The sequence below is a fragment of the Chanodichthys erythropterus genome, chromosome 4 (assembly GCF_024489055.1).
Source record: "Chanodichthys erythropterus isolate Z2021 chromosome 4, ASM2448905v1, whole genome shotgun sequence".
Lineage (NCBI taxonomy): Eukaryota > Metazoa > Chordata > Actinopteri > Cypriniformes > Xenocyprididae > Chanodichthys > Chanodichthys erythropterus.
In genome coordinates, this window is record NC_090224.1 from 36859375 (window position 1) to 36875047 (window position 15673).

The 15673-nt window shown below is 34.2% G+C and overlaps 1 protein-coding gene across 2 annotated transcripts; it reads left to right on the forward strand.

Annotated features, from left to right (window-relative positions):
- Positions 1-1336: 1336 nt before the first annotated feature.
- On the forward strand, positions 1337-14722 carry fam167ab (family with sequence similarity 167 member Ab). 2 transcript variants are annotated; one of them, XM_067383496.1, is made up of 4 exons: positions 1358-1384; positions 6033-6102; positions 6272-6625; positions 11163-14722. In XM_067383496.1, the coding sequence occupies exons 2-4, from the start codon at positions 6079-6081 to the stop codon at positions 11424-11426; spliced, it is 642 nt and encodes a 213-aa protein (XP_067239597.1). In that variant the 5' UTR covers positions 1358-1384; positions 6033-6078; the 3' UTR covers positions 11427-14722. The 2 variants fall into 2 exon arrangements, with proteins under 2 accessions (XP_067239598.1, XP_067239597.1); XM_067383497.1 differs by having other exon boundaries at positions 1337-1384; positions 6038-6625.
- The last annotated feature ends 951 nt before the right edge of the window (positions 14723-15673 follow it).

The window sequence follows — 15673 nt, forward strand, 5'->3', positions numbered from 1 at the left end:
TCTACAATCGTAAATGTCAATAAAACGTATTTTTGTTGTGTAGTAGGCCTACTATATATTATTTTTTTAAATGACTGGTAAAAAATAAACTGGTTAAAACCAGTTCTTGTATTTTAAAACGACTTGAAGCGAGTCGAGTTTAGGCGAATTTTCTTTACCGCCCCTTACAGTCTCCACAGCGATTAAAACCTGTGTTTAAATAAATACATCTGAGATATTAAATCTATAATTAAGTATTTACCCTATGTTTTGTCAAATGTAAACAAATAAAGCGCTAAAGTAGAGTTACCTCAAGCTCCTCCTCCTCTTCGTAAGGGTCTATTTAGCCTAGGTGAAAATACACATTCTGGCTATTTATTAATGTTAACGAAACGCATATAGTCTTATACTTAAAAATTAACATGAGTATTTTAAGTTTCATTGTCAACATTCTCCACCAGAGGTCACACAAACATAATAAATGGTCATCAATAGGCATCTTAAAGGGATATTTCACCCAAAAATGAAAATTCTGTCATCATTTACTCACTCTCAAGTTGTTCCAAACCTGTATAAATGTATTTGTTCTGCTGAACACAGAGGGAGATATTTCGAAGATTGTTTGCTACCAAGCAGTTTTGGGGCACAATTGACTTCCATAGTATTTTTGGAGGTCGATGGTGCCCCACATCTGTTTGCTTACAAATATTTTTCAAAATATTAATATTATGTCCAACAGAAGAAAGAAATTCATACAGGTTTGGAACAAATTGGATGTGAGTAAATGATGACAGAATTTTCATTTTTGGGTGAACTATCCCTTTAATTAGCCCAAATAGCCTACCCAATACATAAGTAGGCTTAATGCATTGATATAGTCTTCTTGGATAATAAGTATTTGAAAATAGACCTGATATGATGACAAAATGTGGGCTTATAGTCTACTTTTCTGGTCTTTATACCCTTTGAAGATACTGAAATACACAATAACGCGCTTTCACATGTAGGCTAAGTCTAGAATTCTTTAAAATATTTATGATTAAAAGTATGCTGAATAAGATGTAAAATCTGGCTTTTAAATGTTTGATCGTAGCCTATTATGATTTTCCACATTTTCATAGCATATAAGGCTAATGCAAGTGGACAGCGGTCATCCATAAGTGTTTTAGAGGGGTGTAAGTTGGCCTCTCCTTGCTGTGGGATCCGGGGATGCTGTTTCCCTCGCGGCTTTGAGCAGATTCTTTACCGTCTCCACGACAACCACAACCTGACGCAACTTACGCCCCTCCTCCATCCGAGCCTCTCATCTCATTCAAGAAACAAGTGTAGAGTAAAAGCAGTGTTATTGTGCTCTCCAGTAGAGCAGGACGCGAAGACTACAAGTGCCTGATAAACTACTCTGAAGGTAAGACTCATCTTTTCTTTAACGCTATCTGCACGAAGGGAGTGTTCAGACTCTCTAAACCCCATATGAACTAGATATTTTCAATTTTACTTTATTATTATTAGAAAGTAAAAGTATTCAAATCTTCACTTTGAATCACTGAGATGGTGTACGTCCTCTGAAGTCTGATTTCTATGTAAGATCTACTTCACGTAGGTTATTGTGGATAGTCTTAAATGAACTCTTTTTTTAGTTCATGAATAGTGAGGAGGTGCATATATAGTGTGTGTGTGTGTAATATATATATATATATATATATATATATATATATATATATATATATATATATATATATATATATATATATATAAAATGCAGGTGCATAATAAAATAATATAATTTATGATGTTGTTCTTGTCTTGAAAAAGAAAAGTAAACAAATTTCATGTTCCTGATTTAGGTTATTCAACACCCAGGCAGGCTTTTATAATGTAGTTTGTTTTAGTTAGTCTGAGTTAATCATTTCTATGTGACATGTGTAATAAATAAACTATTTGCTAATAATCAAAGAAGTTTTATTATGACATGAGATGTAAAAGACAACCAAACAGCTCCAAATGGAAAATTGTTAGTCATGTAGGAAAAGAATTCATGACTAATCTTATTGGTCGTGAAGCGAGACTCTGGCTGGAACAGTTCGTTTTCACTCCAAACAAGACAATAATTTTATGCTGAGAAACAAGATCTGCACTCCAGCTATATGACATTTAAGTTCACCGCATCTAATTAGACATGGATAAATTCAGTCATGACTAGTCTGTTTGGCCAGAGAACATTTAATATGTCTGGAAAAAAGGAGAATTTTCCCCTTGAGATCTGCATTCTAAACATAATACTTTAGAGAGTGTGGAAAGATACAGCGCTCAGAACCAAGAGAATTATTTTATTATTTTTTTGAAAATTTCTATATTATATTATATTTAGTGCTGTCAAATCGATTAATCGTAATTGCATCTAACATAAAAGTTTGTATATGTGTGTATGCATATATTTAATATAGTAACAAACTTTTATGTTAGATGCAATTGATCGATTTGATAGCACTAAGTTTATTATAATTAGTGCTGTCAAACTGATTAAACTTATAATTTTAATGTGTGTGTGTGTGTGTATATATTAATTCATATATAGTTACAAACTTTTGTTAGATGTGATGAATTGATTTGACAGCACTAATTATTGTACTTATTGGTCAAATCGATTAATTGTGAGTGATCGCATCAAACATAAACGTTTGTATATATATATATATATATATATATAGTTATAAACTTTTATGTTAGATGCAATAAATTGATTTGACAGCACTAATTATATTATATTATATTTAGTGCTGTCAAATCGATTAATCGTGAGTAATCGCATCTAACATGAAAGTTTGTATAGGTGTGTATGCATATATATAAAATATATAGCTACAAACTTTTATGTTAGATGCGATTAATCACGATTAATCGATTTGATAGCACTAATTCTATTATTATTAATATATTAATATTAATTAATATATATTAATTATATTTAGTGCTGTCAAATCGTTTAATTGTGAGTAACTGCATCTAACAAAAGTTTGTGTGTGTGTATATATAATTAAATATATAGTTACAAACTTTTGTTAGATGCGATTAATTGAATTGACAGCAATAACTATTATATTAATAATTTGTTAACTACAAAATGATTAATCGTGAGTGATCACATCAATCATAAAAGTTTGTATATATGTGTGTGTGAGTATGTATATATATAATACATATAGTTACAAACTTATATGTTAGATGCGATTAATTGATTTGACAGCACTAATTATATTATATTTAGTGCTGTCAAATCGATTAATCGTGAGTGATCGCATCCAACATAAAAGTTTGTATATGTGTGTATGTATAAATATATAAAATATATATAGTTACAAACTTATATGTTTGATTACTCACAATTAATCGATTTGACAGCACTAAATATATTATATTATATTATAAATAAAGTAAATGCAAAGGCAAAACTTCAGAGCTCATTTTTCTGTTGATAAATATCATACTACAGGCTTTTACATATTTTTATGTAAACAGAATGTGAATATGAATATTCATCTGAACGTAGACATGTCATTTGTTTCTCACATTCCATACAGTATTTTCATTCTCTTTGTAGAGACTCCACCCTTATTTCGCCATGAATTATCATTAGTTTGTCTCATATTTTAAAGTCTAGGTTTAAGCACATTTTTTTAGCCTGTAGTGAGAATGGTCTGGGATGAATGGATCCCCCTGTGAGATGAGTGACGTTACTGCTGCCACACACAGAGCTGGAACAGTGCAGGAGGTGGAACAAAGTGCTAAATGAGCCGAGACGTTGGTCAGGAGTGTGATTAAAGTCCTGGAGCCGTGTGGAGGTTAAACGGGGGGCAATTAAGAACCAACTTACTCTAAGATCCTCTCATCTTATGGGAAAGACACATTCCTAGAGCAGCTGTGATGATGAAATACATCAAGGCAGTATGCCAAACACTAAATCACACGTACATTAGACAGACAGCTTTGTGGGAAAGCGTTAAAAATGTGGGTGGTCCTGAGACCAATTACATTATAAGAACAATGCTACTTACTTCATGTGATTATGTCTGATCAGCAGTATTTTTGCTTATCTGTATTAGAGTAATGAGAGACTGTAATTGAGCAGCATTATATTCTTTGCTCATTGTCACAGGTCTGGCTGGTAGTGACATTTATTTCTTTAGAGCAGACAGTCTTCAGAGCTGCTGACTCATAGGCTGGGCTTAGTTGCTATGGCAACCGCCAGCTTTGTAAGATCCAGAGTGTGATATAAGGCATGGATGGAAAGTGGACACGTGATCAGTAAACTTCCCGTTTAACCCATGATTCACTCCAGAAGATCTGGATTAGGAGTAGGGCTGCTCGATTATGGCAAAAATCATAATCACGATTAGTTTGGTCAATATTGATTTACTTATACTTATTTCATGATATGAGAATTTTTAAATATCAGTGAAATTTCATAAATATCAATACTTCAGCAAATACTAATACTAGGTTATCCTAAGTAAGTAAAAGGTCCTCAAAACAGCTACAGAAGACAAGTAAACATTCAGCAATACAATACGAACAAAGAAACTATAATTACAGCTAACTGTGGTATTCAGATGGTAATACCCTACAACAGATATTGAATAAAGTTTGATTTGATTAACTATAAGTAACTTTGCAACTAACCTAAACCCTAACCCTAACCTAACAGTCTACTAATACTCAAATGAGAGTTAACTGACATGTAAAACATTTCAGCTGGTTAAATTTAGAAATGAAAGTTCACCTGCTGCCTTAAAAATGTGAGTTAACTCAACTAAACATAAGTTAATTCAACTTGAAGATAATCTTTGTTTCAACTCACAAATAGTCAAGACAATGTATTACTTTAAGTTTAATTTTTAAATTAAAATAATGCATTGTCTTGACTATTCGTGAGTTGAAACAAAGGTTATTTTCAAGTTGACAAATTGCATATAGTAAGTAGAATATCTACCATGGACTTTTTTGAAATAATTGTAACCATGTCAAATTGTTTAATTGTGAGTAATTGCATCTAACAAAAGTTTGTGTGTGTGTGTGTGTTTGTGTGTATATATATAAATAAATATATAGTTACAAACTTTTGTTAGATGCGATTAATTGATTTGACAGCAATAACTATTATATTTAGTGGTCAAAATGATTAATCGTGAGTGATCACATCGATCATAAAAGTTTGTATATATGTGTGTATGCATATATATATAAAATATATAGTTACAAACTTATATGTTAGATACGATTAATTGATTTGACAGCACTAATTATTGTACTTATTGGTCAAATCGATTAATTGTGAGTGATCGCATCTAACATAAAAGTTTGTTTATATATAGTTACAAAATTTATATATATATATATATATATATATATATATATATATATATAGTTACAAACTTTTGTGTTAGATGCAATTAATTGATTTGACAGCACTAATTATATAATATTATATTATGTTTAGTGCTGTCAAATCGATTAATCGTGAGTAATCGCATCTAACATGAAAGTTTGTATAGGTGTATATGCATATATATAAAATATATAGCTACCATCTTTTACGTTAGATGCGATTAATCACGATGAATCGATTTGACAGCACTAATTATATTTAGTGCTGTCAAATTGTTTAATTGTGAGTAATTGCATTTAACAAAAGTTTGTGTGTGTATATATATAAATAAATAAATAGTTACAAACTTTTGTTAGTTGTGATTAATTGATTTGACAGCAATAACTATTGTATTTAGTGGTCAAAATATAAAATAACTTATGTTTGGTTGAGTTAACTCACATTTTTAAGGCAGCAGGTGAACTTTCATTTCTAAGTTTAACCAGCTGAAAATGTTTTACAGTAGTTGACAAATTGCATATAGTAAATAGAACATCTACCGTGGACTTTTGAAATAATTGTAACCATTTCATTTATGCATTGCATTAAGTATATTACTTTATGCTAAAATATATATGTAATTAAATATTTAATATTAGGCCTAAACATTTAAAGTTTGTTTCAATTGAAGGAAAGGATCAAGAAGCAAGAGATGACTGGATGACTACACTACCAGGATGATACTGCTGGAGAAATGGAAGGTCAATATATGCATTGTTGATTTATTTTATAGCCCCACAGACTCACCATCCATGGTAACTGCAAGCGAATCCAAAGGTCTGTATCTTTATTGATCAAACAAGGCGATGAGATCATCTGACCACTGATTTTCACTGTTTATTTCTGGCGACACTAATCACTTCCTCAAAGGCCATGGATGCGAGCTCAATACCTCAGATTAATATAGAGGACTATGATGGCCTTGAGGTTGCCCCAGATGATCATTTGAGAAACCTGAAAGCACTGACTGAGAAGCTGAGACTTGAAACCAGAAGGCCGTCGTATCTTGAGTGGAAGGAACGAGTGGAAGCTCAGAGCTCCAGAGGCTCGGACGCCCCGGAGAGATCATCAGAGCTGGAGAACGGTGATGGACTGAAGCCCAGCGCGACACCTCTGAGGAACATCGAGAATTCCCAAGTGACTGCAGGAAACGGCCTGATCTCTAAAAGCCTTGGAGGATTCGATAATATTGACGAAGCTTTGGTTTGGCTTAGAAAAGAACTGGTGAGTCAAAAAGTTTCAAAACCCGTTGTATCCTAATTAGTATTAATAGGTGTACTGTAGTGATTCAGGAAAAGACAAAAACAGACAAAAACACATGTTACTGGCATGAATTAGCATATTGATAATAGAGGGTATGCACGTGACGTCACCGTCGACCGTTAGGACTGTCAAAAACTATACTATAAATGTTTTAGGGCTGGACAATATGACTATATAACATTGATATAAGTGATTAAGCAGATTTAAACCCACCGATATTGTAGTTATATAAAATATTCACAGACAGATTTGCTTTATGTATTTCCCCGGCATCAAATCAGGCACATATAAATGTCAGGAAAAATGACTCCTGGCTGCATGTCAATATCCATGGATTAGGTTTATTTGTCAAGTTGTAAGAAACACTTTCGAGTACAACCTTTAGGGTAATTCGTTAGTTTTACTTGCGTTTTCGCCATTTCTCCTATTAATCCAGTTACGCAGCAGGTTCTTTTGCCACTCAGTCTAGCTGAGGGAGCGCATTTTTGTCAGGAAAGTGACGTTGATGCATACCCTATATTGAAAACATATTTTAGCACATTGCTAACATGAATTAGAATGTTGTTAGCATTTTTTTGTACGTTTTAGCATTTTGCAAGGATAAATTAGCATGTTTTTCTAACATGTTTCAGAACATTGCTAGCATGATTTATCACTATTAGCATGAATTAGAATTTTGCTGTTAGCAATGTGGTAAAACATGTTAGCAACATGCTAATGAATGCTAGCAATTTAATAAAACATGCTAAAAATGCGTTAAAACATGCTAACATCATGCTATTCATGTTAACAATACGATAAAACATGATAAATAATGCTAGCTGTGTTAATCTGACCAGCAATGTACTAAAACATGTTAGAAAACTAGCTAATTTATGTTAGCAAACATGATAAAATATGCTAACAATGTGGTAGAACATGTTATTCATGTTAGCAATGTTAAAGAATGATAATTAATGCTAGCAGTGCTAAATCATGCAAGCAATGTGTTAAAACATGTTATCAACATGCTAATTAATGTTAGCAACATGATAAAATATGCTACCAACATGCTAATTCATGTTAGCAAAGTGTTAAAACAATCTTGCAATATTAGTAATATGCTAATTTATGCTATCAGAATGCTTTAACATGATAGCAACATGTTAAATCATGCTAGTAACATGTTCTAGCACATTGCTTACATGAATTAACATGTTTTACTAGCATGTTTTAACAGGTTTCAAGCATGAATTAACGTTACTGGCATTTACTAATATTGATAGCATGTTTTAACACATTGCTAGCATGAATTATCATGTTGTTAGCATTTTTGTATGTTTTATGCATTTTTTTTAGGATAAATTAGCATAAATTAGAATTATGTTTCAGCACATTGCTAGCATGATTTATCACTACTAGCATGAATTAGAATGTTGCTGTTGAATGTACATGTGGTAAAACATGTTACAACAAGCTAATTCATGTGCTAATCTGCAATGTGATAAAATATGCTAGCAATGTGGTAAAACATGCTAATTCATGCTAGCAACATGATAAAAAATGCTAACAGCATGTTAAAAATGCTAGCAATGAGCTAACACATGCTACCAACATGCTAATTCATGTTAGCAAAGTATTAAAACAATATTGCAATATCAGCAATGTGCTAATTAATGCTAGCAAATATGCAAAAAAAATGCTAGCGACATGTTAATATCGACTTCGATAATGAACGCGATATTGTGTAGCTTATCAGTGAACTACGGTTCTGTCTATTAAATGCCGCTCCATTTGAAAGCAGGTGATGGCGATTTAGCGGTAATCAGGGAACCGGCTTTACTGACGAAATGCGCGTGACAATTGCATGCGATGTATCCCCAGCCCTACTAGCAACATGATAAAATATGCTAACAACATGCTAAAGATGTTAGCGAAAAACTAAAACGTGCTAACATGTTAATTCATACCTGTTAAAACATGCTAGCAAAACATGCTAATTTGTGTTAGCAATGCGTGAAAACATTAAATGTGCAGTACATGATCTGGGAAATGCTAACATTAGCCTGCTAGCATTGAAAGCATACAATACCACCCTCCCTAGAAATCACCGTCCAAAGCTACGCCTCCCCCAAAACACATGAACACACACACGTTTGTTTTTGTGAATTGTGGGGTCATTCCATAGGCGTAATGGTTTTTATACTGTACAAACCGTTTTTTCTCTCCCCCTACACCAGCCCTACCCCTAAACCTACCCATCACAGGAAACTGTGCACACTTTTACTTTCTCACAAAAACTCATTCTGTATGATTTATAAGCCTTTTGAAAAATGGGGACATGGAGTAATGTCCTCATAAGTCACCCTTTCCTTGTAATACCCATGTCGTTATACAAATTTGTGTCCTGTCCTGTGATATGTCACAAAAACGCGCACACACACACACAGACACAGCTGCTCTCGGCAATGATGCAAATCAATTCTGTTCAGTTCTGCTGTAAAGCAGCTCTATAAAGAAAAGTGTCATTGTTCAGCTGAGGTCAGTTCAGTGTTGATTCGGTTCTGTTCAAAAACTATGTAAAGATCATATCATATCAGTCAAATCAATAATATTGCTAATTATAAAGTCCTTTCCATGAGGAGTGGACTAATTTCTTTTGCCCACCAAACAGTCATATGGTGTAACCAACATGCAAAAACAAACTAAACAATAGGAAATTATAAGGGACCCCTGCAGATCCTCATGACTGTATCAAGTCTATCATAAAGGTTAATTCACTTTCAGGTAAAATGTCAAGTGGTGCGACTCCCCAAAAAATTATATATATGATATTTATGAATTAATAATTCTGAACATTGTGAAAAAATAAAATGTGAAAGAATGATTATGCACACTAGGTGAATGGAAAATATATTTTGTTTTCTATCTTGAAAATGAAATAAAATCTTTCAAACTAGATTTTTAAAAGATTTATCTTTATCCTATACACACTTATTTGTCATGATCAAATCAGATTTTTCAAATTACTTTCTGCTTCTTTGCAATCATCTAATGGAAGAAAAGAAAAAGGCATCCCCATTAGTTAGCTAATTTGACTGAAACAATGGAGTGACTGCGCAGGCCTCCATTACTACATCACTGCGCGAGATTCCCATTCATCATGTTAAAGTGAGTGGAAAAGATGGTGGGCAGACGAGCATGAGAGGCCATCGGTCTGTTTCCTGGCTCTCTGTTCCTGTAAGTGTAATCACTTCTCTTCCACTCAGCCATGTGGTTCATGAAATACTTGTATGCACAGTCTATTATAGCCACTGCACGCAATGAGGCTCCTTCACCACATCAGAGGCCTTTCTTCTACTGCTTTGCCCCGTGTGTGTCCGTAAACATTTACACAAAGAAAATTGGACACAATAACAAATAAACAGAGCCAGTTGTGGACTTCAATGGGACTTCTGAAGATCCATACCATCTCCCCTAATTTTGAGCCCCTTGTTATGTGAAATGGACAAAAGCATGTTTGCTAACAAAGATGGATCAACATGGCCGTGTTTATTTAAATGGTTAGTAGCAATTAAGCAATTACGTAGCAGTTGGTTAATGCCAGGCATTTTGCTGTTAGTATGAAAGACCTACACTACCATTCAAAAGTCAGGAAGATTTTTATTAATTCAGCTAAATTATTCAAAATTGACAGTAAAATCATTAATAATGTTATAAAAGATCTCTATTTTACATGACAAGTGCATTTTGGGGGCCTGAAAATGCAAACTTTTGAAAACGGCTTTCAAGATTTTGAAAATGATATCGTTTTGGTCTCTGCGTAAACTACAAAAACGCAAATTTGGAAACACGGTACGTCATGCACATGCATATAACATGTTCAATCTATAGGCGTGTAGTGTTTCTTTTCAAAGTGACATCGCCATCTACTGGCCTGTTATCAATAATACAGCGTTTTTACTCGTTTTTGCTGATCCATGTGAACGGGGTTCGTTTTGACAAAGTTGTCGTGTTTTCTTCATTATTGTGATGCATATCCAAATGAAACAGCTCCTCGAACAGGAAAAAATGAAGGGCGGGACTTGATTTTGTCAGTCGAGAACTGATTGGATGGTTGTGGTTTGCTATTGTTGTGATGTCATGTGAGTGACAGGTTGTCCCGCCCTCGCGCCAGGGAGGGGAAATTACTTTTCTGATTAAAGATTACGAGGGCACATACATTGTAAAAACAATTTTGTGCACAAATAAATAATTTATTAAAAAAAAAAAAACTACTGAAATATTCCCGTAAAAAAATTGTCAATTATGATTTCATGGTGACATTAATTGTTCAGTTGTTATTGTGCAGTTCGTTGTGCATCTAAACCTTAGTCTGTGTAAAATAAGCAAATATTATTTCATAATGATTAAGTAAAGGCATATGCTTCATAATATTCACTGTAAAATTTGAGTAGGCGTAGAGACAGTTCTCATAATAAGCCTTAATTAGTTTCTCCTGAATGTTATTTATTCGTAGATGGAGATGCGCATCCAGGACCAGCAGTTGGCTCGCCAGCTCATGCGACTACGCGGTGACATCAACAAACTCAAAGTGGAGCAGACGTGTCACCTGCATCGTCGAATGCTCAACGACGCCACCTTTGGCCTGGAGGAGCGTGACGAGCTGTCGGATCTTTTGTGCGATGGACCCGTGACGCCGGGGTTCGGCCTATCTTCACCGCTGCGCCTCATTGGTGTCACAAAGATGAACATCAACTCCAGACGCTTCTCTCTTTGCTAGCCATTTACTGAGAGCAAAACAAGAGAATAAGCGACTCAAAAGTGAAATGAATAACTGTTTTGAAAAACCCATGAGATCTGTTGTCACAGAACATCCTGTGCCTCTTGGTCAATGTACTAGTGCCAGTGAAAGCATTTGAATTCATCAAATGAACAATAGACAATGACTTCTACAAAATGTCTGACCCATCAGCCATGGCTTTATGCCTTAGATACAGTCCTTGTTGTGGTCATGAGATATCATCAACTGTTTCTTACCACAAACATGCTCTGTTCCAAAACCATGTCTTATGTGCACCCTTTGACACGAAAGGCTGTTCCAAAACAGGAGGCACTGTAAATCTTGTGCCTCTAAGATACCTTGATAAGATACCAAATTCTGAGGCAGTATTTATGTTGCCAAGTTTGTGGTTTTCCACGGAATTGGGCTATTTTTTATGCACTACCACGGGAAAAATGTTTTCCACCCCGTATGTTTAATTTTAGTGCTCCGTCACCCCCAAAACACCCTCCAGACGTACAAATTCAGGGGAGAAAATTGTATTGGGCTACTCTTGTTGCACAGACCTGGCAACCCTGAAAGCGACCCCATAATTCATTGCAATAAGCTTAGTAAAGCAATACATACAAGATTATGGATGGGATGTTAATTATGAATAAACGTGCATATCATTCAGTAGATAAAGATTATGAAGACTAAGGTTTAGATGCACAACGAACTGCACAATAACAACTGAATAATTCATGTCATCATGAAATCATAATTGACAACACTTATTTATGGAATATTTCAGTATTATTTTTTTTTATAAGTGATGTATTTGTGCACATAATTATTTTACAATGTATGTGCCCTCATAACCTTTACACTTATCACTTGGCTTTTTACCCACATAAGTAAATAATTCAACACAAAATATTGACTCGAGTTGAAATATTTTATTAGCTCTTTAAACGCAAAGCTTTCGCGAAGAAAGCAGTTGCTAGCAGGCTGCAAGTTCAAACTAGACGGACATTTAAGGGATACGGTACAGTCTTACCACTTATTAAGTGGCATTTCATCACATAAATAATTATTGGGATAAGAGATATTGATTTTAAAATCGTACGTTTGTCATCTTATAATCCATTACCGTGTACAAAACAATCGTTGCAAAATGGCAGCAGCTGCGTTTGTATGGAACGAGAGAGCGAGTCTGCAATACCGGATGACATAATTAAATAACTGTACACAAAATACTGATTTGAGTTATTATATTTTATTAGCTCACCAAACACAACATTTCCAGAAGGAAAACCGTTCAGAGTCCGACTTGGTTTTTGTTTTTTAGCGGTTGTTGAACCAAACCAGCCAGCCAATAACAACGTTTCGAACTTTGATTTAAAGAGAAAAAAGTATTTGAAAATCAGACAAAAAGACAAAATGGACTGTTTACTTAAAGGGTTAGTTCAACCAAAAATGAAAATTCTGTCATTAATTACTCACACTCATGTCGTTCCACACCCGTAAGACCTTCATTCATCTTCAGAACACAAATTAAGATCTTTTTGATGAAGTTTATAGAGAGGGACTCTAATGCAACTTCCACTTTCAAGTTCCAGAAAGGCAGTAAAGACGTCATTAAAGTACTCCATGTGACTCCAGTGGCTTAAACTCAATTTTTGAAGCTACGTGAGTGCTTTGTTTGTGCAAAAAAAACATAATTCAGCACCTTTATTTACAAAATAATATTTTCTAAAGCCTGTTCATGCAACACATGCGTTGTGATGCTCTCGTGAACGCACGTTGCAGATCAATATTTTTTTTTATTTAAGTAAAGTGGTAAATTATGTTCATAGCATTCGCGTCACTTCATAAAACTAAAGTTAAACCACTTGAGTCACATGGAGAACTTTCATGATGTCTTTACTGCCTTTCTGGACCTTGAAAGTGGTAGTTGAATTGGATCTCTATGGAGAGACAGAAAGCTTTCAGACTCATCAAAAATATCTTAATTTGTGTTCTGAAGGTGAACGAAGGTCTTACGGGTGTGGAACGACATGAGGGTGAGTGATTAATGACAGAATTTTCATTTTTGGGTCAACTATCCCTTCAATGGCTTTAGTGCAGGAAAGAACTACAATCCCATGAAGCATTGCAAATGGCATAATCAAATTAAAAACTATGGCTAAATATAAAACTATTATTAAAAGATTTTTATTATGTATATAGAAACAATATTTTATGTTTATTGCAAAATATGCATATACCTCAAAATATTTAAGTAGGAAAATGACTCGTTTCTTTGCAGTATCATGGATAATGTAGTTTTTTTTCACCAGGAATTCTGCTGTTAAACACCATGTTTTAAGAAATGCTCTAAAATAATGCTGGCTGATGGCTTCAACAAAATACAAGTAGATTAAAAAGCTCATAGCTCACAGTAGTTGAGTCTTTAATTGGTTACAAGTTATTTTTAAAAATCAGTTCCCCTGTGGGAAAAACGAGTGGTATTTTTATTTCCAGAACCCAACTGTTGCGCTTAAAATGAATCGAGAATCCCATGTGGAATGCACACAGACTTGCTGCCTATCTAGAGCACTCCAAATTGTCCACTTATGAGGTTTCATGATGATTACGATCTAGGCCAGATCACGTTTTGGATTGGAGCTACAGCCTTAATTCAGTTTTGCTTATATATGATACAAATATGTCTTATCAATCTTCATGTTTGCACTCTATCCTAAGATTTTTTTTTCTACACACATTTCTATTTTATATAGAAAAAAATGCACCTTTATCTTATGAACATGACTTGGTTGTGGTTAGATACAGTAAAGCTTCACTGGTATAAGATAATCACATTATTATGCTTGGAATGTACAGTAAAGATATCTTTGCTATGTACAGTGTCTTCTGTGGGGAAGCATGCAGGATTTTTCACAGAAAGTGTCTGATAAATCATACATATAATATAGCAATAAATGTTTTACGGTACATTGTTGTTGAGTTCGTATGTCGGTAAGAAAAGAAGCAAGAAGGGTCATCTCTGTACCGCTTTGAGTTCACTGGGCTGATGCCAATCTCTAAGTATGTAGCCAATTACTCTTAAGTGGTTCCATTTTGCCCAATTTGGGAAGAGTGTCTCAGAAGATCTCCATCATTCAAATGGCATGTTTTCATAAACAAAAACTCCAGCATATGTTCAAAGGCTACGGTAATAAAGTGCCATTACAAGACTCGATTATCTTATTCATGGATGTTTAGGCATTTATGTTCCTGTATGTTTGAACGCCACAATAGTTTGCTTCGCTTGGTTTTCTTGTTAATCTTGAACATTTATATGGTTTTCTTAATGAATGTGAATATTGTGCTGGATAACTCAGTGGGAACAATACCTCAGAGAAAACGTCTTGGCTTTCTCATTCACGTTTCTTTAAAAGATGGAGTGAAACCTGCTCTGAACAAAAGCTGAAAGGGTGTGTTTCAGGCCAATGTCCTCTTTCAGGAAGGTAGTGTTTCACATCCCTTCTCAATGAGTGGCTTTTGTGTACGGCCAAACAACCCTTGATTAATGATAAACTCTCAAAGCATTCTGGAGAGGTGAAATTCAGACCCTCTTAGAGTACAGTACGCTCGACATATTGTTTCACAATTATGAGCTTTAATACTCCCAGTATTATAGCTATTATTATTATAACAAAAGTTAGTTCCTAGAATCCTAAAATTTGATTGGTCGAGAGGCTGACATTCAAATAGCATGGAGACTTTTCACTGTATTAGAAAATTGCATCTTTCGTGTAAAGCCACTGAGTGCAACAGTCGGGTTGCGGATGTAAAAATTCCATTCATTTTCTCCACAGGGGAATTGATTTTGAATGATAACCTATAAACCTTTGAAAACAGACTTACTGTGAGCTACAAGCAGCGTTGGGGGAAGTTACTTTTAAAAGTAATGCATTACAATATAGCTTTACTCCCTAAAAATGTAACTAATTGCATTACTTAGTTACTTTTTATGAAACGTAATGCATTACATTGCTTTTGCGTTAATTTTTCACCTACTTGTTTGTTTTTTAATAACAACTAAAAAGTTCTATTGGCAAATGTTAAGGCCCTTTCACACCAAAAGTGAGATAAATAAGCTTCAGGGTGATGGCAAATGTGATTTTTATCTGAAATCATTTTTGCTTATTAATATGGTTGAATTAGATTAGGTCAGCAGCAAAGAAACTGGTGAATAAAGTGAGATTAAATACATAAAGTAT

What these genes read in the sequence shown, in the direction of transcription:
- fam167ab (XM_067383496.1), top strand. Translation starts at nt 6,079, where the DNA reads ATGATACTGCTGGAGAAATGGAAG. An exon ending in TACTGCTGGAGAAATGGAAG is followed by an intron (nt 6,103 to 6,271) that starts GTCAATATATGC and finishes ACTTCCTCAAAG; the next exon opens with GCCATGGATGCGAGCTCAAT. An exon ending in TTTGGCTTAGAAAAGAACTG is followed by an intron (nt 6,626 to 11,162) that starts GTGAGTCAAAAA and finishes ATTTATTCGTAG; the next exon opens with ATGGAGATGCGCATCCAGGA.